Source organism: Dama dama, chromosome 28 (genome assembly GCF_033118175.1).
Source record: "Dama dama isolate Ldn47 chromosome 28, ASM3311817v1, whole genome shotgun sequence".
Classification (NCBI taxonomy): Eukaryota; Metazoa; Chordata; class Mammalia; order Artiodactyla; family Cervidae; genus Dama; species Dama dama.
The window spans coordinates 12,062,926-12,086,188 of record NC_083708.1 but is presented as its reverse complement, the minus strand read 5'-3'; the positions used below and the strand labels follow the sequence as shown (position 1 = coordinate 12,086,188).

Genomic DNA, 23,263 nt, shown 5'->3' with positions numbered 1-23,263 from the left:
TAATAGGATTCCCTGTAACTGTTGTTCAGTGACTAAGCGGTGTCTAACTCTGCAACCCCATGGACTGAAGCATTCCAGGCTTCTCTATTCCACTATCTCCTGGAGTTTGCTCAAACTCATGTCCATTGAGTCAATGATGCCATCCAACCATCTCCTCCTCTGTCACCCATTCTCTTACTGTCAGTATTTCCCAGCATCAAGGTTTTTTTTCCAATGACTACACTCTTTGCAACAGGTGGTCAAAGTTTTGGAGCTTCAGCCTCAGCATCAGTCCTTCCAATGAATATTCAGGACTGATTTCCTTTAGGTTTGACTGGTTTGATCTCTTTGCTATCCAAGGGACTCCAACACCACAATTTGAAAGCATTCTTTGGCACTCAGCCTTTTTTATAGTCCAACTCTCACATCTGTACATAGTGAAGTCACTGTGTCCACCTCTTTGCAACCCCATGGACGGTAGACTTCCAGGCTCCTCTGTCTATAGGATTTTCCAGGCAAGAATACTGGAGTGGGTTGCCATTTCCTTCTCCAGGGGATCTTCCTGACCCAGGGATCAAACACTGGTCTCTCACATTGCAGGCAGACTCTTTACCATCAGAGCCACCACAGGACTAATGGAAAAACCATAGCTTTGACTAGACAGACTTTTGTCGGCAAAGTGGTATCTATGCTTTTTAATACATTGTCTAGGTTGGTCACAGCTTTTATTCTAAGGAGCAAACATCTTTTAATTTTGTGGCTGCAGTCACCATTCACAGTGAGTTTGGGGACCAAGAAAATGAAATCTGTTACTGTTTCTACTTTTTCCCCACCTATTTGCCATGAAGTGATGGGACCAGGTGCCATGATCTTAGTTCTTTGAATATTGAGTTTTAAGCCAGTTTTTCACTCTCCTCTTTCACCTTCATCACAAGACTCTTTAGTTCCTCTTTCTTTCTGCCATTAATGTGGTATCATCTGCATATCTGAGATTGTTGGTATTTCTCCTGGCACTCTTGAGTCCAGCTTGTGCTTAATCCAGGCCCACATTTCACATGATGTACTCTGCCTAGAAGTTAAATAAGCAGGGTGACAATATACAGCCTCGATGTGTTCCTTTCCCAATTTTGAACCAGTTCGTTGTTCCATGTTCATTTCTAACTGCTGCTTCCTGACCTGCATACAAGTTTCTTAGGAGGTAGGTAAGGTGGTCTGGTATTTCCATCTCTTTTGGAATTTTCCACAGTGTGTTGTGATCTACACAGTCAAAGGTTTTAGCTTAGTCAATGAAGCAGAAGCAGATGCTTTTCTATGATCCAGTGGATGTTGGCAATTTGACCTCTGGTTCCTCTGCCTTTTCTAAATCCAGTTTGTACATCTGGAAGGTCTCGGTTCATGTATTACTCAAGCATGTAGTAAGGCTGCATAACAAATAACTTCCAAGTCTTTGTGGCCCCCAAAGACATTTTTTATTGTGCACAGATCTGGGAGCAGCTCTGTTTCAGTCTGGGAGGTGGATGCAGGTCTGCTCTACACAACTTTCATTCAAGGACCAGGTTGAATGAGCAGTGCCAGCCTGCAGGGAGCCCTTCTCATGGAGAATTGCACTTGCTGTGTCACAGAACTAATTCTTCCTGTTAGGTACTAACCAACTAACTCATCAACCAGCATAGGAGCAAGTCATCCATATGGAAGCATCCTAAGTGTCCATCGATAGATGAATAGATAAAGAAGATGTGTATACACACACGTGTGTACACACACACAGATATATACATATATGTACTACGTAGCCAGGAAAAAGGGATGAGATCATGCCCTTTACAGCATCATGAATAGACCTAGAAATTATCACCCTGAGTGAAGTAAATCAGATAGAGATAGAAAAATACCATATGATATCTCTTATATGTGGAATCTAAAATATGGCACAGATGAACATATCTACAAAGCAGAAACAGACTCACAGACATAGAGAAAAAACTTGTGGTTACCAAGTGGGGGGGGCGGTGCATGGATTGGGAAGTTGGGATTAGCATATGTAAGCTCTTAAATATAGGACAGAACAGATAAACAGCAAAGTCCCACTATATAGCATAGGGAAATATATTCAATATCCTGAAATAAAACATAATGGAAAAGAATATGAAAAAGAATATATCTATCTCTAAATTTTTATGCCTTCCCTGTAGCTAAGACAGTAAAGAATCTGCCTGCAATGCAGGAGAGCTGGATTTGATCCCTGGCTTGGGAAGATCCCCTGGAGAAGGGAATGGCAACCCACTCCAGTATCCTTGCCTGGAGAATCCCATGGACAGAGGAACCTCATGGGCTATAGTCCATGGTGACACAAAGAGTCAGATATGACTGAGCAACAAATACCACTACTATCTATCTATGTAATACTATCTATATATGTAAAACTATATATATATATGTATATATATATGTGTGTGTGTGTAAAACTGAATCACTTTTCTATACAGCAGAAATTAACATCATAAATCAACTGTACTTCAATAAAATGCATAAAAAATTAAGCTAGTCACCTGGCCAATCCGAAGTCAGTGGCAAAGAGATGTAGATTCTCATCCTGCTGTATTGTGAGAGGGTGCAAAATAACATGGCAACAGGTCTGAGTGTGTGATCCTTTCAGAAGGAGTGAGGAATTGGACACATAATCCAGTCTTCAAGGTGGAGGATGAGAACAATAAGTAGAGGAGAGAAAAACTTTCAAGAAGGAAGTTCTCAATAGGAGATGCAGAGGAGGGGTCATGCTGTTGGATGTGTCTGCATTTCAGCAAAGTGGTAGGGGCACAAACCACCCACCACAGGGATAGAATGGCCATAGTTAGCCAGTAAAAACACAGGATGCCAAGTTGACTTTGAATGGCTGAGAAAACTAATTTTAAGATGATTTCTAATTACTCATTGTTTATATGAACTTTAAATGAATGTGGGTATGTTGTGTTTTGATCTGGCAGCCTTCCATTGGGGTGATAAATGAGCAGTAGGTGAGGTATTGGAGGCAGGACTGAAAAGACCATTTTAGGGAGGGATAAACTGATGGATCTAGGTAGCATCGAAAGGTTCTCCTGATGGTGAAGACCTAATCCACAATATGAGATCATCTCACACACATGTGTGGTGAGTGTGTGCGGGTGCTAACATTTCACATTTTGGAAGATGACAGGAGAAAGGAACAAACTTGAATAGTAATTGGATACTGTGATCTCAGAGCATCTCTTTGTGGTGATTCAAACAAAACAAAATAATAAAAAACATGACTTCTAAGACTTTGTCCCAAGATATGAGCTTAGAGTAACCTGCATGGGACCAACTACTAAAAACGTCATCACATGGTGCCCGTGATTTGCTAACGTCTGCTTTGCACTCAGATGTGAAGACTTGGCATCTCTTGTGCCCTGTCGAGAAGTGTTGGAGGGGAATCGGGGTGGCAGTACAAGTCAAGTGTGGGGGCTGCAGCGTGGAGGGATGACCTCTGGGAGCTTCTGGAGAGAGGGCACTCTACATCTCAATGATGATCACTGAATATGCTTTGGAAGCAAATAACTTAAGAGAGTGCATGGGATGACTCTGGGAAGACCCAACAGCTCCACCATCGGATTCAACCCTAAGATGCAAAATTTTGTGACTGATGAGGAACTGTAAGAACTACCATTATTACATCGCGTCTAAGGACAGATGGGGAGGGATACCCAAGACAACGTTGCCTTGAAACCCAAGAATCAGTCTGGGACTCAGTCAAAGACTACTTTGTGCACCCCTTTATCCTTGCCTTGAGTGGAAAGATGGATTTGGGTTGGAGTTCTTCCCCATTTTGTGGACTCCTTTTTCGTGAAGGTTGAGCTCAGTTGTGAGTGCTGAGGGAAGATGCTGAGTGCTGAGCAGGCAGGCTCTGAAGACAGCAAGACCTTGGTGGGTATTGAGTTCCATCACTAACCTGCACTGCAACTTTGACCTGCAGCTTAACTGCTCCATGCTGCAGATACTTTATGGGATGTACAATTCATAAGAGTACTTAACTCACAGGCTACTGGGAAAATTAACTGCAACCCATAACCCTTTGCATGCAAATCAAACATCTATCATTGCAATTATTTCTTTAGGTAATGATTACTCTCAGTAGACATGGGTTCCTTGAAGCTAGTATCTGTTTTGCTTTTATATCCCAAGTACTTAATATCTAGTACCCAACAAAGTTCTTAACACTGTTGGTTAAGTAAAATCAGATCACATATTTCAGGCTGAGATTTCCAGAAATTAACTTGTCAGAGTCAGCAAGAAATCCTGAAGATTTAGCAAAATGGTCACCCTTCTAGTTAATTCCGCTCCATCATGCAGGCCCTGAAATCATAACACCATGCAATCCTATATGACTTAAAGATCGATTTCTGCTTTTGTGCCTGTCCAGACAAAGAATTCTTGAACCACACTCAGCTGCGTCCTCTTTCAGTGGCAGAAGTGCCCCTCCCACCCCAAGTGATGTGCTGTAGGGCCATTAGACAGATGTGCTCTGACAGTTTGTTGTGAAATGAACTGATCAGTTGTTTTTGTCTCCTGTTGACCCAGTCTCACAGATAATTTCATGTCTTGTAGACCAAACAAGTGGCTGACTCAGTAGGGTAAAATTCAGTCAACTGTTTAAAACACTCTAAACAACTGATTGTCTCCAATCTGATTTTGATTTAGCTGTGTTTACTCTGATTTACAAAGTTAAAGCCAGTGTGTTCTGTAAAATTTTAAGGGCTCCTAGAAGGTGGAGACTAGATTGCAGCGATTATCTTACAGCAATGCAACATGAAAATGATGCTCACCAAGTGTCGTGGGGGTGACAATGATGAAATATATGGAACTGAAAGTAACTCTGTGGGGCTCCTGGGCACAAAAGTCTTTCTGTGTCCCTGGTTAATGGTAGGAAATAGGCTTCATTCAGCCTCCATGACCTTCCCAGAGCTCCAAAGGTCAGGTTCAAACAATTACTAACCAGGGAAGGGAGGGGATGTGGAGACTAGGGAGGAGCAGTCAAGAAACAATAGTGCAGCTTTGGGACAGGGTCCTGATTCGGCCTCAAGTGATACACATAACAGTGTCTTTGAGCTGGCTTGCAGATACTGAAAGTCCCACCAGGTAGGAGAAGTTAACTGCACGCTGCCCACAAGCACAAAGACCTCAGACCAGCTGGAACTGGAAGGTTAATAATCCTGACTCCCTCTTCCCTCACCACCAATGAATCAGAACATTGTCCATAGGCTGATCATGCTCTGCTCCTTGAACACTTGAATACTCCTCACTACGCCCTGCAGGATGGGACACAGTTTTGAGGGCATTAGCCCACCATGACCCCCTTTGCCTAGTAAAGCAATAAAGATATGTTTTCTTCTTTACCCAAAACTCTTGTCTTCAAATTTTAATTCAGCGTTGGTGTACAGAGGCCAGGTTTGGCATCATATATGAACACACTTTTGGGGAAGAAAAGAAAATGTCATAAAGTTGAAGCAATAAAGCCAACAAATTTTATGTAACATACTACCTTTGGAGACTCACCTATTTCTTTGAAGGTATATTTATTCTCTAAGATTTTCTTGGAGATGATATAACATATTGTTTGGTTTAAGTTGACCAACCCTAAGGCAACTTTCTATGACTCAATCAGGGGTCCAGAGGAACCAATGGAAAGAGGAACCAGACGCTTCGGTGAAAGATGCAGGAATTGATATTTTGACATATCACATGCTTGAAATGATCTGGCAATTGGACAACAGCACACTTAAAGAGCAGCAGAAAAACAACCTTCCGTTTGATTCTTACTGAGATTTATTGTTTTCAGTAATGCCACTTTTCAGAAGTAAACTCATGTGCTCACTTAGACAGGCTGACAGAGTAAAAAATTGTATGTGATGCAAAGTACCCTTTTGGGCTGGAGATGAAGACACACATGGTGCAGTGACAAGTCAAGTGCCCCCAGCAGACGACAAATCCCACCTCCCTTCCCGCGATCCAGCTCCCATCTTGCCCAGTGGAACCCACAATGAATATCTGGCACAACATAGAACACAGATGGCTGTGGACTGACATGAAAAGTAAATTTTATTAAACATGTTTACATACATGAGTTGGAAGTTTATTTAAAAGCACAGGGGAGTGTTAAGACAAGTGGTCAAATAGAAAGATACTACCCAATTAGAATCAGTTGATCGTTGGCCACTAAGACAGAACGGTATCTAGCAGAAGTACACCAATGCTTCAGTCCTTCCTGCTCAGCATGGTGACCCGTGGTCAATCTGTGCCCTGGGAACAGTGGGCAGGTCATTCTGGCGTGTGTAAATAATAAATAATTCACTTGGTGCAGGCAGTATGTCTATGGATTAAAACCTATGTGTACACAGTGTCTACATGTGTTACAGCCCCACAGGAGGAATCTACACCAAAATATTTATTAGAAGGAATTTGGTCCATACTACACCACGTTTTCCAGAGGGTAAAAAATAAAGTCCATCTATAGACATTTCACCTCAGACTCACAGACGGAGTCTGGCTAAAACTTGCAAAATGTCTGTAACAAAAATGGATGGCTTAGATTTCTTGGTTATTTCAGTAGAGTAATTAACAAGCAAACTGTACAAGGACATGCAACATACAAGCTGGCCTATGTGGAACTAACATACATTATTAAATGACCTTTTGTTTCTTTTCTTTTTTCCTTTCTTTTTTTTCTTTATCCTTTTTTTTTTTTTTTTTTTTTAATAAAACGTGCATGCAGCTTTGAACAGTTCCAAGTCATGCTGCTCTATTTGTGGAGTCACAAAAGTGGAGGGACTCATAAAAGGAGGGACAAGGTCTTGATGCACCTGCAGAGTCTGCAGTTGTTAGCACAGATACAGAAGGTCACAAGGGAATTCAAGGCCAAGAAAAACTCAGATGAAGAAAATGCAAATTGAATTGGACTTTGTTTTATTTCCCCCACCCCAAAGTAAGATAATTTGCATTAAAAAAACAAGCATTGTGCTTGCATCAATTTCAAAGAAATGTAAACTAAAATTTGATAAAAATCATTAGTTTAGTGTGGAATATTTCAAATGAAATTTCCAGTGGCATATTAATAGCCCATACCATGTTCTTGCCAGGACGGGTACTAAGTCTACACTGAGATGTGGCCAAGGAGCCTGGGCATCATTCAAAGTGTCTGAGGCTCAACTCCATTTCTAGTCACCATTTTGGGAAGTCAAACATATGGTCTGTACACATGAGCATATACTTGCTTTTATTTTGGATGTCAGGAAGGAAAAGGCATAACAAGGAGTGTTTCCAAGGTACAATGATGCATTTAGGTTAGTTCCCAGCATTTGCTGCAGACTCAGTTCTGTAAAGGTCTTCCATGCAAAACAATGGAAAACATAAATTAATGTTTTAGAACACAAACAGACATGAGCTCCATTCAAAAAAGTGATTTTGTGATTATTTGTTTTTGGGGGATAATTTTCATTTTCTGGGTTTCCACACATAAGAACTTGAAGAATCATAAAGCAAAAGTCAGTGAAGCCCTGCATTGGCCTCACTTTGTCTCATGGTGCACACTCCGCAGAGATGCTACAGAGACTGCTTCAGCCCTTTTTTTTTTGGTGCTTTTGGAAAAAGAAAGGAAGGGTCTCTGTAAACATCACGAGCCCTGTCATGACACAGCTGAAAATGAGTAGAAACAACAAATGCAGTGAAAACTGAATCAAATCGAAACAAATCGGGAATCAACTGAAATCAACAAATAACACACAAACAAAACTTAAACACCGGGGAAATAACACTCCTTGTGGTTTGTGCAAAAAACACATAAAATACAGCTTTTCACAAGAGTGACAATTTCCAGTTTGTTCAGTTTGGTGTGTGCATGTGCGCATGTGTGTGTGAATTTGCAGTTTCCTCTCTTTCATTTGTTAGAAGCATCAGTGATTCTCTAGCACGTTGACTCTTCCTGTATTTGATAGACTGCCTTGTTCTGTCATGTGAAGCCAGGTTTTTAAACAACGATTGGGACATATTATTGAAAAACGACTACAGGCAAAACACAGGTTGATTGTCTGTCTCCAACAATGCTCATGAAATATCTGGTTCAGATTACTATCCTGAAGGTAGAGTCTTACTGGTGTGAGTTCATTAGGACCGGATGCAGGGGGGCCCAGTGGAACTTTCCAGAGATGACTGGGAAGCCCGGCGGGTGAGAGGGGTGAGCGTGGGGTCAACCAGTGATGACGGTGGGAACAGCTTGTACCAGCCGATGACCATGCTGGAAAGATCGAGTTCCTCCAACAAGATCTGAGCCACCCCCATGAAGCATTTGTGGTCCATCCGGCCGTAGTCCCCCCAGACAATCACCTGCAGAAAGAGAGAAGTGCAGTGAACTTGAGCTCCTCTCCTGCGCATGTGAAGAGTTGAGAGCAAACTGGTCTGTTAAACTGAGCCAGACAGGGAAGGACATGAAGTGAATATAACTAAGATCAAGGAGACTTAATAATTAAAAATATTCAGGTACTCTGAGACACTTCATCATGATTTTTTGATTTGATGGAATACATATAATATTTCCCTAGTCCATGAGGGGTATTGTATATATAAACCATGTTAAAAACAAACAGGCAAGCTTATTTACTTATCAATTCAAAACCTTCTTTAGCAACTAGTATCTAGTGAGCAATGTGCAGGACCACAGAGATATATACAAATTAAATTTTGTGCAAGCTAGGAGGGCAAGATAACCCAACTTCTGGTACCACGGCATGTGTGCATGGTGGAATGTGTATAAAGGATGAGAATATTCATTACATTTCTTTTATGTTATAGACTTGTTACTGAAGGGACAGGCTGAACAATAATTATAAGCTGGTGCCTTTTGAGGATTTGCCTGACAGTTCTGACTTGATCAGAAGATTAATAAGTCAGTGAACTGACAGAACAATCTGACACCGAAACCAATTCTTTTGGTGTCAGGTAAGATTCCCATTACACTTACTCCAGGCTCTGTTGAAGTTACCAAACGAACTCACTCACCTGTTTTACAGAGGCAGGGGAGGCGAATCTCAGCTTTTCAATTAACTGAGTAACCTTGGCAAATTATTTAATGCCTCTATTCCTCAAAGACATAATCTTTCAAAAGGGGACAATGCAGATAGTGAAATGACCTATGACTGAGGTGATATTATAAAATAGGTATAAAAGAAGGACTTTTCAATAAATAATTTCTGGACAAATGATCATATAAAAGGGAAAAAATAAAACTGGATCCTACTTCACAACATAAACCAAAATAATAAAACTCTATGAAAACAATATATCTATAACCTTTAGGTTATATATACCATATATATTTATAAAGAAGGATAAAAATAAAGAAGGATTATACCTAATAAATAAGGTATAAAGAAGGATTTTTCAAAACCAAGTCAGAAAAAAAATCATAAACAATACAAAAGTGGTTTTTTAAAAAAGTATATTTAAATTGAGAACTTCTGTTCATCAAAAGATGTAAAGAGTTTGGTGAAAGAAAAGCCACAGTAGGACAAATGTGTGTGCAATTCATGTAAACGACAAAATACCAGAATAGCTTAAACAAACAAAAAAAACCAGCCAACCAACCAACCAAAAAAAACTTCTACAAGTTAAAAAGAGTATCAGGTAAAATGCTTAATTTTTCACATAAGAGAAAATTCAAATGGTTATTTACATATGAACAATTTGCTTAATCTTATTAGTAGCTACAGAAATGCAAATGAAAAGCCAAAAAAATCTGGGGGTAGGGTAATGGTGGTCAAAATATTTAGAAAAGGTAACATGTGGACACAACTAACAGTGAAACTGACACTCAGCCAGTCATGAATATGTGCTTCCTTTCCTTTCTTCCTCTGCATCAGGTCTCACTCAACAAACTATTATTAACATTGGTTGCCCTAATTATCTATCTATCCATCTCCCTATCTACCTATCCATACATACGTTTTTCTATCTATCTAGTCTATCTATCTATCTATCTATTTATCTATCTATCTGTCTGTCTACCTATCTATCCATCTTTCTATCCATCTGGTCTAACCATCTGGTCTACCTATCTATCATCTAGAGGATGAAAGGGGTGGGAAGTAGGGCAAAAGTATAAGGAGAGGATGAAGAGAAGGGAGAAAAGGAGAGTGAAAATAAATATCTTGTTCTCCATTGGAACTAAGAGATATTTTACAACTACATGTTACTTATATTGCAAATCAACAATTTGGAATTTATTATCTTCCTGTTTGCCCACCTCTTCAGTGTTGATGTGGACAATAGGCTGTTACAGTGTAAACAGACAAACCAGCTATGACTGACCTGAAGGACTTTACCCTGCGGACTTTCATCAAAAACCAGGGACTGTTGATACAAAGGGTCAAGGGTCTTTCGTGCAATTCTTGTCTTCTTCTTGGCTATGCAGGCCCCATTCTCCAAAAGATACACTTTGACATAAGGAGCTGAACAAAGGTAACATTAACAGATAAAAAGTTAATCCTTCAAATTAAATTGATTTTATTAGCAAATGCTTCCTTAGAGAAGTAGAGATACTTACTAAAAGCTTTCCATTGATTATTTAAACCATTTAAAGTTTTCAGTGCTCCATGAATGCTACCCCTTAAAACCCACATGCAACTACTAACATAATTTTCCTCATTTCAAGTGTGCAAAGTTATAATAAGATTCTGACTTATTTGGCTTATGGCTGGCAATACAACATAGGCTTATATTTTAAAGGTCATTTTCTATCTAAAAGCTCATCTTTGTTACGATTAGAACTGAATTTTTATGCTGCCTTTGTAAATAGGCAGTCAAAAATAATTGACACGAGCTAAGAAGTCATCATAACTAAACTTGTCTTACTGCAAGACTCTTCCTAATACTTTCAACAGAATAACTGTGCAAGGAAAACCCAGATCCACTTTTATACAATCAAAGGACAGATAATGTAACACGGAGCATATGAAATTCAAATACAACACATTTTGAGCTTCTGCCCACGGAAGACTCTCATATGAACAGCTAATTCTGCATCTTACCAGGTGTGGATTTGGAGCCGGGTTTCTGCGTGAGGCTTCGTGCTCTAATCACTTCAACTTCTAACTGGCCCTTTTTATCCTCCATTCCAATCTGTATGTCACCTGTCAGCAGAAGCAAAATGTGTCAGCTTATTCGCAGTCACATTCAGTTAAAAAAAACAGGTCATAACAGAGTCCAATTATGATCCTCATGATCTTCATGAAAAACTAATTCTTAGAGCCCACAACCCCTCTTTTTTCCCTGCCTCCAAATCAGGTTTTGAAACGTTTCTCTTCATTTTTCTGGTACTCATTCAACTTATGAGAGTCTCATATTAGTTTATATATAAATTGCTTAACTGTAACAACACTGAAGTATTTAAGAAATTCTGTACTCTAAGGTTTCTTATCCTTTATGTTGAGTATATAATACTTAACAAAAAGTATAATTATCTGCATTTCCATTATTTAGCAAAAATCTCCATTAATATCTTGATAAATACCTTAGCAATTTCACAATTTGTTAGTTCCTTCCTTCATTCCTATCTTTCTCTCTTTGGTTATGAGTCTATCTCATCTATCATCTATTAATCCATCTCTCTCTCTCCATCATTCTATCTATACATCAATCTGTCCATCTGCCTCTATCTATTTATCTAACATCTTTCATGACCATATACCCTCAATTTACTGACTGTATGAACCATGGAATGGGGATGTCATTATCTATTTAACCAGATCCCTGTGGATGGAAATATAGCTTATCTGCATTGTTGTCATTAAAAAACACTAGAAAGAACAGCTTTATGAAGAATTTTTACACCCATGGTCAATTATTTCTTAAACATAAATTCCCAGATTTGTAATCATTAGGTATAATTGAAGGGACATTCAATAATTTCATGCATACTGCCATCTATCCTTCAGAAAGGTACACTGTGATCAGAAAAATCTGTCTTCCCATTTCCACAGCCCACTAATATCATTAAGAGCAATATGTCTACTTTTTTGCCAATCTGATGCTCCATAAGTTATAATTAGCATTTCTTTGATTATTAGGGAGGTTGAACATATTTATAAATATTTTCAATTTTTATTTCTTCTTTTGTATTGCTTGTTCATGCCCTTTATCCATTTTTAGAAGATGCCAAACTTTTTCTGAATGATGTGATACTTTATCCTCCAAAATATTAAATATAATTATTTCTCAGTTGGTTTTAGTTAGTTGAATCATCTCTATTTTCTCAGTTGTGAGAAAGAATTCAGTTGTGAATTCTTCTTATTTGCCTCATACATTTATCAGTGTTGTGGTTCTGGATTGTTCATTAGTTCTATAATAATTCTTGTTTCAAACCTCAGCTCCTAGGGATTTTCAGGCTTTTTCCTTTTAATCACATACACACACTGTTTAAAGAGTCAAACTGTTCTCTAAGCCTTGTTATCAGTATAAAATATTCCCAGTCTCTCTCTCTCTCTACTTCTTCCCTTTCAAGTCACTGCTTTCAAAATTTGCAATATTTTAACTTACTTTTTTTTACTTTTTGGCATTTGCATCCCTATCACTAAATATCATATTCATAAGATACCTTCCTTTTTTCAGTAATAGATATTATTATTGACCTCTGATTTTGCTTTCTCTGTCTTCCTATCCCCAGTACACACTTGACATTTTCTGTCATGCTGTTCTCCCAATATTATTATTTATATTATGATTATGCAATATTACTTGTAGTTAAGTACAATGGAATATTGTGATTACTTCTCATTTCTTGGACACTTTTCCTTTTCTCTACCCCCACTAAGTGTGTTTTAAAAAGTACTTGCTTACATTTTTATGTATTTTTATGCTAATTAAAACATCTCACTCTGTCCTGCTTGTCTAGTTGTTCTAAAAAATCAAACACACTAGGTTTTCTATAGGTTTAGCTTATGAATCTGAAAGGCTACAATTTGAACAGGTTGCTTTTAAAGCAGTAGCTGTTTTCTTAGATTTTCCTTCACTACCATTCTGGGCATCCCATCCATTTCTCTCTTGTACAGAAGCATTTACTGAATTTCATGTTCCTCCTTTTTAGTTCACAATTTTTAAGTTCACTTAGTTCATTTTGTTGAGGCATGTCCTCTAATAGTTTTCTGAATGATGCTGGGTATAAGGAAAATGTTTCGAGGCCCTTTTGGTCTGAACATATATTAATTCTAGCCTCAAATTTACTAGATGACTTGGCTGGCTATTGTACTCCATGTTGGAAATCAGTTGTTAATCAGAATTTTGAAGACAATGCTCATCTTCTGGATTCCACTATTATTACTGAAGAGTCCAGTGAGAATCAGATTTTTAATAGTTTGGATACAATTATTTTTCCTCTTAGGAAAGTTATGGGATTTTCTATCCATCTCTGGTACTGTAAAATGACATAATATTGTTTTTGTGTTTGAAATATTCTCATGAATTTGCTGACTACTCTGTGGATCCTTTCAAGTGAGAATCTCATACCTTTCAGGAAGATATTTATTGCACATGTTACATATAATTTTCTCCATTTGTCACCTTTTATAATCTTCATTTATGGTATTTTTGCTAGTAGAAGTTTTTTGATTGATCTGGCTTTGGTTTGGAAGTTCTTTCCCACTCCAAGAGTATAGAAACATTAAAGTGTTTTTCAGTATTTGTTAGTGTCTTTCCTTACCTCCTGTTTCTCTTTTACAATTGACTCCAAAACACTACTTTTTTGAGTTCTGAAGTAGGGAGTCAATTTCATTGATTTTTTTGCATAATAATACACTCACACCAACATTCTTGATTGACTAATCTATTGATTTTTCCATGCTATAAAATGCTACCCTTCTCCTACATTTGGATATCCTGTAGACATTACATTAACAGAATTTTGATAATTCAGAGAGGTGACTAACTTTATTCATTTTACATCACGTGTCAAGCTGTTGCCGTTGTGTAGCCGTGTTTGACTCTGAGAGCCCAGGAACTAACTGCAGCACGCCAGGCTTCCCGTCCTTCACTATCTGCCTGAGTTTGTTCAAACTCATGTCCATTGAGTCAGTGATGCCATCCAACCATCTCATCTCTGTCACCCCTTCTCCTCTTGCCCTCTATCTTTCCCAGAATCAGATCTTTTCCAGTGAGTTGGCTCTTCACATCAGATGGCCAAAGTATTGGACCTTCAGCTTCAGCCCCAGTCCGTCCAATGAATATCCAGGGTTGATTTCCTTTCAGATGGACTGGTTTGATCTCCTAGATATTCAAGTGACTCTCATGAGTCTTCTCCAGTACCACAGTCTGAAGGCATTAATTTTCGGTACTCAATGTTTTTTACGTTCCAGCTCTCACATTCATACATGACCACTGGAAAACCACCGCTTTGACTATACAGACCTTCCTTTGTCAGCAAAGTTAGGAAAATGCATTAGAAATATGTATCAAGTTAGAAAAATGCATTAAAAGTTAGAATAGTCATTTGAAACCAGCAATACTTGAGATAAAGTGTTCTTCTCACTTGTATGATCAATGCTATTATGCTACTTTAAATAATCTTGTCAACCATGAAACACTCATTTTCTTTCAGGAAAAATTATTCTTACCCATTGCAGGGGTAGCAAGGGTCTGGCGGCCAACAAGCTGGGCTGGTCCCAATCCATCAAGAAAATCACTGAATTGACTATCTGCGCCTAGTCTCACTCCAGGAAATATTAAACTATTGGCAAAAGGACAAAAATAAAAACATTAGATCTCCTAGAATTCTTTTCATTACTTTCCAGCTGAGCCACCAGGGAAGCCCCATTACTTTCCGTTAGAATATCGTTCTGAACATGAATCAAACAGTATTTGGGTAACTGGTTTACTTACTGATTCTTTGCATTTCCGTTGAACCAAGCATATGAGGCTCAGTGCTGAATGAGAAAAGGTCTAGCCTATCAATTTACAGAATATTCAGCAGAGTTCCCTGTGCTACACAGTAGCTCCTTGTTGGTTATCCACTTTAAATACAGCAGTGTGTACATGTCAATCCTGAACTCCCAGTAGATCCCTCCCTTCCGTTCACCTGAAACTAACACAACATTGTTAATCAACTATACTCCAACATAAAATAGAAAAGTTTTAAAAAGGACATGTTGATGAGGGCTTAGTTAAAGTTTTTAATGCAGTAAGTTTTTGGCACATTTACAATACAAATCCCTACATAAATGTATGACTAACATAAGATATAAGATGTGATATTTTATGTCATGACCTACTTAAATAATTGCTCATGAGCATGAAGTAACAATAAAGTGCTAAATTTTAAGAAACATTTAATAATTTCTTGAATAGATATTATTTGAAATATTCACTTCAGTTGCTCAGTTGTGTCTGACTCTTTGCGACCCAATGGACTACAGCACGCCAGGCCTCCATGTCCATCACCAACTCTCAGAGTTTGCTCAAACTCATGTCCATTGAGTCAGTGATGCCATCCAACCATCTCATCCTCTGTTGTCCCCTTCTCCTCCCACCTTCAGTCTTTCCCAGCATCAGGGTCTTTTCCAAGGAGTCAGTTCTTTGCATCAGCTGGTGTTGGAATTTCAGCTTCAGCATCAGTCCTTCCAATGAATATTAGGACTGATTTCCATGAAGATTGACTTTGCAGTCAAGGGACTCTCAAGAGTGTTCTCCAGCATCACAGTTTAAAAGCATCAGTTCTTTCGCCTTCAGCTTTCTTTATAGTCCAACTATCACATCCATACATGACTAGTGCAAAAACCATAGCTTTGACTAGATGGACCTTTGTTGGCAAAGTAACATCTGCTTTTTAATATGCTGTCTAGGTTGGTCATAGCTTTTCTTCCAAGGAGCAAGTGTCTTTTAATTTCATGGCTGCACTCACCATCTGCAGTGATTTTGGAGCCCCCCAGAATAAAATCTCTCACTGTTTCCATTGTTTCCCCATCTATTTGCCATGAAGTGATAGGACCAGGTGCAATGATCTTAGTTTTCAGCATGTTGAGATTTAAGCCAACATTTTCACTCTCCTTCACTTTCATCAAGAGGCTCTTTAGTCCCTCTTTGCTTTCTGCCATAAGGATGGTGTCATTTGAGTATCTGAGGTTATTGATATTTTTCCCGGCAATCTTGATTCCAGCTTGTGCGTCATCCAGCTGGGCATTTCACAGGATGTACTCTGAATAGAAGTTAAATAAGCAAGGTGACAACATACTGCCTTGATGGACTCCTTTCCTGATTTGGAACCAGTCTGTTGTTCCATGTCCAGTTGTAACTGTTGCTTCTTGACTTGCATACAGATTTCTCAGGAGGCAGGTAAGGTGGTCGAGTAGTCCCATCTCTTGAACAATCTTCCATAGTTTATCGTGATTCACACAGTCAAGGACTTTGGTGTAGTCAATAAAGTAGAAGTAGATATTTTTCTGGAACTCTCTTGCTTTTTTGATGATACAACAGATGTTGTCAATTTGACCTCTGGTTCCTCTGAATTTTCTAAATCCAGCTTGAACATCTGAAAGTTCACGGTTCACGTACTGTTGAAGCCTGGCTTGGAGCATTTTGAGCATTACTTTGCTAGTGTGTGAGATGTGTGCAATTGTGCGGTAGTTTGAACATTCTTTGGCATTGCCTTTCTTTGGAATTGGAATGAAGACTGACTTTTTCCTGTCCTGTGGCCACTGCTGAGTTTTGCAAATTTTGGAAATTTGAGCGTAGCAATGGCATATTAAGTGTAGCACTTTTTTTTTTTTTTTTTTCTTTTTTAATTTTTATTATTATTATTTTTTTTTCCCAGTGGGTTTTGTCATACATTGATATGAATCAGCCATGGATTTACATGTATTCCCAATCCCGATCCCCCCTCCCACCTCCCTCTCCACCCGATTCCTCTGGGTCTACAGCATCATCTTTTCGGATGTGAAGTAGCTCAACTGGAATTCTATTACCTCCACTAGCTTTGTAGACAGTGATGCTTCCTAACACACACTTAACTTCACATCCCAGGATGTGACTCTAGGTGAGTGATCACAGCATCATGGTTATCTGGGTCATGAAGATCTTTTTCATATAGATCTCCTGTGTATTCTTGCCACCTCTTCTTAATATCTTCTGCTTCTGTCAGGCCCATACCATTCCTGTCCTCTATTGTGTCCATCTTTGCATGAAATGTTCTCTTGGTATCTCTAGTTTGTAATATTGAATAAATATTTGAAAACAGATTCTTATTTACAAATCAAAATGCTTAATTTCTTCAGTTTTGAATGAATTAACATTTTGAATGAATTAAAATGTCATATTATATGAGATTTGTATTTAAATTAAATGGAAGTAAGTTGGTTGAAGTTTGTCTGTTTCTCACCATGCCTGCCTGAAACCCCAGGCTATATCTTTACCCAGAGCAGGGACTGTGGTCTTGCTAACTGATGTCTCCAGGGTAACAAACCCACTCCATTACTCTTTCCTGGAAAATCCCATGGGCAGAGGAGCCTGGTGGGCTGCAGTCCATGGGGTCACTAGGAGTTGGACACGACTGAGTGACTTCACTTTCACTTTTCACTTTCATGCATTGGAGAAGGAAATGGCAACCCACTCCAGTGTTCTTGCCTGGAGAATCCCAGAGATGGGGGAGCCTGGTGGGCTGTCGTCTATGGGGTCGCACAGAGTCGGACACGACTGAAGCGACTTAGCAGCAGCAGCCAGGGTAACAAGAACCAGGCTGTTTACATAGTTTAACTTCAATAAGTAATTTTTTGGAATAAACAGTTTTCTATAAGCGTTGATTGTTTCCAATGTGGTAGTGAAGGACAGAGAAACCTGGCACGCTGCAGTCCGTGGGGTCGCAAACAGTTAAACTTGACTGAGTGACTGAACAACAACCATGTACTTTCATGCATATTATTTCTTCAAAATCAAAGGAATTAGACAGAGCATCAATTATTATTCTATCCAGAGACCATAAAATAAATCTGTGAGAAGTTAAGTGGCTTATCCATGGTGGAAGTATGACTAGGTTTGTCAATTTTTAAAAAGATTTTATTCGAGTATAGTTGATTTACAATGCTGTGTTACTTTCTACTGTACATCAAAGTGAATCAGTTATATGTATCTGGATATATGCATATATCTGCCCTTTTTTAGATCCTTTTCCCCTATAGGCCATTACAGAGAATTTAGAAGAGCTCCTTGTGCTATACAGTAGGTTGCTATTAGTTAATGATTATATATATATATACACATATATATATATATATACATATATATATATATATAGTAGTGTGTATATGTTAATCCCAATCTAAACTTGTTGATTTTTATATTAGAAAACAGTGCCTCCAGTTTTTTATTTGCTCATTGCTTTATAATACTTCTACAAATATTGGTATTATGTCAGCAAACTTAACTCCATAAATTCACGTCTTCTGCTTTTTATTCCTGGCTGTATCTTGCTCAGAGAATGCATACCCATCATTGGATCAAATAGAGGGACTCACTACTTTCAGGAATGGGAAACCATATCGTGAACATTAACTTGGCAAAATTTATTTTATTTTCTGAACCAAATTAAAAATGCCAGTAAAATAAAATAAATTATTAATAATGAATGGGTAAAAGATATTTGCATGGTAATACATAATTATAGAAAACTTGTACATGGTCAATCCCCAAGTAACCCATTGCAGGATAATACTTAATTATTTGTAAGATTTATCACTTCAGTAATCTGTCAACCATCAAACTATCAACCATTAAAACCATTACTTCAGTTTCTTATGCTTATTCTCAAGCATAAGAAAAATGCAGATTTTGTGTAAAAAAATCACACCAAGTAAACAAAAATCTAGTTATATTTTTTCCAAATTAATTAATTTCAAGATTAATGAAAACTCTTTCATCAGAAAAATAACTAAGTAGGTAGATCCTGGGCATTTTTCCTAAGGTGAAACTGAAATCGTGATGTTTTAAAAATAGGAAAAATAAGTTGCTATTATAAGAATGTTAGACTTCCAACAACTTGAATCCCAAAATAGTTTGGAGAAAAGCAGGAATATGGACAATTAGTTTCATATGTCTACATTCTAATTCAGATTTTGGCAACTGGGCCAGACAATGAAATTCCCATCTGAAAGAAGCCATTAAATGTGGCATTTCTACCATAAGCCTCTGGTCACGGGCTTTTCTGAGCCTTTCTGGATACCAAAAAATCAGTTTATTCATGTTAAGCCGCCACTTCCTCATCCCTTTGAGAGGTCTGAGTGACCAGGAGCAGAGGTGTGTCCATGTGTCTGTATCCTAAGAGGTCAGGCTGTTTTAAAATTGGGTGGAGAGGGAGGTGGGAGCGGGGATCTGGATGGGGAATACATGTAACTCCATGGCTGATTCATGTCAATGTATGACAAAACCCACTGCAATGTTGTGAAGTAATTAGCCTCCAACTAATAAAAATAAATGAAAAAATAAATAAATAAAAAAAATAAAGTGGATGGTTGAACTCCTGGTTGTACAAAGCAACTGCAGGATGACCTGGGGGCCTTGTTACCCGCCCTGTGACTCGGGACCCCCGGCTCTAGGCCAGGTGCCGGGCTGACCCACTTACTTCCCCTCGGAGCTGTAGCTGTTGATGCTGCCATCTGTGGACTCCCGGCTTGGCTGCCTCACCATCTTCCTCATCTCAGCTGCCATTCCCGTCTCCGTGCTTCTCTGGATGGTGCTTTTCAACTTCTTGTGGCCTGACTCTGGCAGGAGAGAGTAAAAGCAACTCTAAGTTGTTGCTTTTTTTTTTTTCCCCCAGACAGTTCCCCCGGATATCGATTCTGCAAGTATAATAGTTAATTATGCATATAATTCAAGTTTTACTCACAAAAATAATGTCTAAGAAAATACCCTGATGAATTCATCTCTTTGCTACAGGATGCTCTGGCTAAGGAGGCAGCAGTAGAAGGCAGACCGCCGCCCGGTTTCAGAGACCACCTGACTCCCAATGAGCCAAAATGCATCCCTGCATTATGGCTGCTCAAGTTGTCAGCTTCAGTGAAAACTGGATTTTGCACTGAACTGTTCTTTGAAAGCTACCAGGTTTCTTCTAATCTGGAAAGTTCCAACTGCATGGACACAGATCTGAATGACTGGGAATGTCCTCGACAGAAGAGGCATTTGGAACCCAGCATGGAAAATGCCACTGTTTTGGTACAGCCAGCTATCCACAATCCTCATAAAAGAAAAAAAAAAAAAAAACAGCATTTTATTCAATGTTTTCTGTAACACTTTAGTGTATAGGATCTCATCTGAGGTGGCACAGAGGTTACCCACATAGGGCTCATTACTGGTGACATTTCCACTTGTTAGAGGTGATTTCACAGGATACATTTTTAGAGGTTGAAATGCTAGTGAAAGGGTAGGAATCTGTTTGATCTTATTGTTTCTAACTTGTCCTCTACAAAGCAATTTGTGCTCCTACCAACTATCATGTGGATGCATCTCTTTTCCCACCTATGGCCCTAGATTCCCCACCTGTGCTCCCTCTGATTTCTGTCTCATCCACTGGGCTCAAGGCAGGGACTTCACCTATGGCCATGATAGCTGCCATTTAGCTTAGTTTGGGTGTTTGCGTGTGTCTGTGGCTCCTCTTTAGATGTCGCTCCTGTATGAAGTCACCATGTAAAGCAACATTTCATCTCTGCATGCCTATCAGTACCACACACCTGAGGGCAAGGGGCAAGCCCCCACGCCACGTTACCCAAGTGAGCCAGCCAGAATCCTGACAAATGTTTACCCCAGGCAACCCGAGGAAATAAACGAGGGTAGAACACCAAATTCTACTGAAAATAATGAGGTTCATAGCTAGAATAATGAAAGCAAACTTTATATGTAAATGGAGGGGAGGATGCTTGGAACTAGAGAGAAATGGTTAAGAGGATCAGCCACAAGGATCTTTTCATTAAGGTGTTCATTTATCCACTCAGTCAGATTCCTTCCATCCATTCACCCTTTGTTTTATTCATCCATCCATACTTTCATCCATTCATTTATCCATCCATTCCTCCATCCATTCCTCCATCCATCCATCCATCCTTCTTTCTATACATCCATCCATCCTTTTATCCATCCATCCTTCCTTCCCTCCATCCTTCTATGCATGCATCCATCCATCCCTAGCTGCATCCATACATCTATGCTTCCATCCTTTTTTCTATCCATCCATCCTTCCCTCCTTCCAACCATCTTTCCTTCATTCTTCCATCTATCCTTCCACCCATCCATTTATCCCTCCCTCCCTCTTTCCATCCCTTCCTCCATCCAACCCTCCATTCAACAAATATTTACTAAATACCAACCAGGTGTCCCACACTGTTCTAGGTTATGGGTAAACACTGCCAAATGACAAATTTCCTGTCATCATGGAGCTTACATACATGTATGTATACACAAGAAAGGCAATTAACAAGTCAACAAATATGTAACAGGTCTGGTAATAACTGCTATGGATAAAAACAGGCAAGAGAAGGGATGGAGATTGATGGAGCAGAGCAGCGGTTTTATAAAAAAGGGGTCAGGGTCTCATCAAACATTGGTCTGGAGGATGTGAGGGGACCGGACAGTGGCCCCCAAAGCTGGGTTGGTCCTGGAGGCTGTGAGTAATGGTGGTCTGGTCATCACCCCCCAGTCTACAGGTTTCCTCTGTGGCGTTTCCAGTTCTGATGTCGACTCCGGCCAGGAGGCTGTGTGTGCCTGGCTGTCCAGATGACGGAGGTGCTATCAGAGCCTGGCTTCTCCCGCCTCTCCTAACACCTGCTACAGGTGTTTGTAGTGATATATGTGTTTGATGAATGAAAAGAAAACATTTAAGAGTTATTTACCAATTTGTATTTTTCAAGTTTTCTCAAAGAGGGGTATGTCTACTGGGTGTCCCCAAGTCCTTACAGCAGTTTTAAATCATCCAAATAAATGTTTAAGTGCAGAGCTTCCAAATAAATGTTTAAGTGCTACACACTTTGCAAAAGCATCATGTACGAGGTTGGTTATTGGACTTTCTTTTATACTTATTTAATTTTGTGTATTTGAGTAATATATTTGTAGAGTTTTTGTTTTCAGCCTTCTAAAGATTGCAGTCATGGGCCGATATCTTGTCTTACTCATGTTAAGAAATATTCAACCGAGTTTTGAAGCACTCACTATACAACTGTATAAAGGCCTAGGTAACAGCTGGATGAGCAATTCTAGCTCTGAATCTGTCTGATTTATATTCAAAGGACTCTCATATTATCTGGAATGTAAGGGTTGGAAAGATCAGAATTTTATGGTTGTGGAAACTGTACAAAAGAGAAGTATAACTCATGCAACAAGTAACTGTCCAGCACTTGAACTGGGCCTCACCTTTTCTGCATGCTGGTGATACAGCAGTGAATGCAACTGACTCTGACCTCTGCCCGATGGAGCTTACATTCTAGTGAGAACAATGACTTCTTTGGTATCCCCCTCATTAGCCTGGAAGCTAGATGAGAAACCTGATTTTCTGACCCTCAGTCTTGTGATCATTCCATTATACCACAGTTTAGGAAAACACAGAGTCTGATCTGATTGACTTTACAAACAAAACAAAAGTTTAGTTACAGATATTTTCATGTATGCATTTTCATATGGGCTTACAGATTCATTTGAAAGCACTGATAAAATCACACATATTCTATACAAGTGTATATAATTATCTGTATTCATCCCTCTGTGCCATGACTGGAGTCAGAAAAGGCAACCCATTCCAGTATTCTTGCCTAGAAAATCCCATGGACAGAGGACCCCAGTGGGCTGCAGTCCATGGGGTCGCAAAAGCAGACACGACTGAGCTACTGAGCATGCATGCCATAATTACAGAATAAATATGCTACACATATGACATTTTTAATACCAATATAATGTATTAAGCCACTAAATATTATAAAATACTGTTATGCCTATTGAAGATACCATCAGTATTTAATAACTACTTGTATCCACTGAAGAATCACTAACCTGAAAAAGACATTAAATCTATGGGCAAATGATGTCATGAGACCTTTGACCTGAAACCCTGTCCCAAGTACTATACAAAGAACAAAAGGATTAGGAAACCAGTATATTTTAATATTCTATATTCACAGACATGTAAAAGTTAGTAAAATGCATAATATGGCGGGGGGGGGCAATACTTTACTCATGCTTTGAAAAATTGAAATGTTCTCATAGAATA

General features: G+C 39.0%; 1 protein-coding gene across 2 annotated transcripts in view; it reads right to left on the bottom strand.

Annotated features, from left to right (window-relative positions):
* Positions 1-5,799: 5,799 nt before the first annotated feature.
* The window catches only part of RIMS1 (regulating synaptic membrane exocytosis 1), a 580,103-nt gene continuing 562,639 nt past the window's right edge, over positions 5,800-23,263 (bottom strand). For both annotated transcript variants that reach the window (XM_061131514.1, XM_061131515.1), the window contains 5 exons: positions 19,637-19,775; positions 14,646-14,758; positions 11,070-11,171; positions 10,351-10,490; positions 5,800-8,370 (listed from right to left, as the gene is read on the bottom strand). In XM_061131514.1, the coding sequence (XP_060987497.1) occupies positions 8,152-8,370; positions 10,351-10,490; positions 11,070-11,171; positions 14,646-14,758; positions 19,637-19,775 (713 nt within the window). In that variant the 3' untranslated portion in view covers positions 5,800-8,151. The remainder of the gene's footprint in view (positions 8,371-10,350; positions 10,491-11,069; positions 11,172-14,645; positions 14,759-19,636; positions 19,776-23,263) is intronic.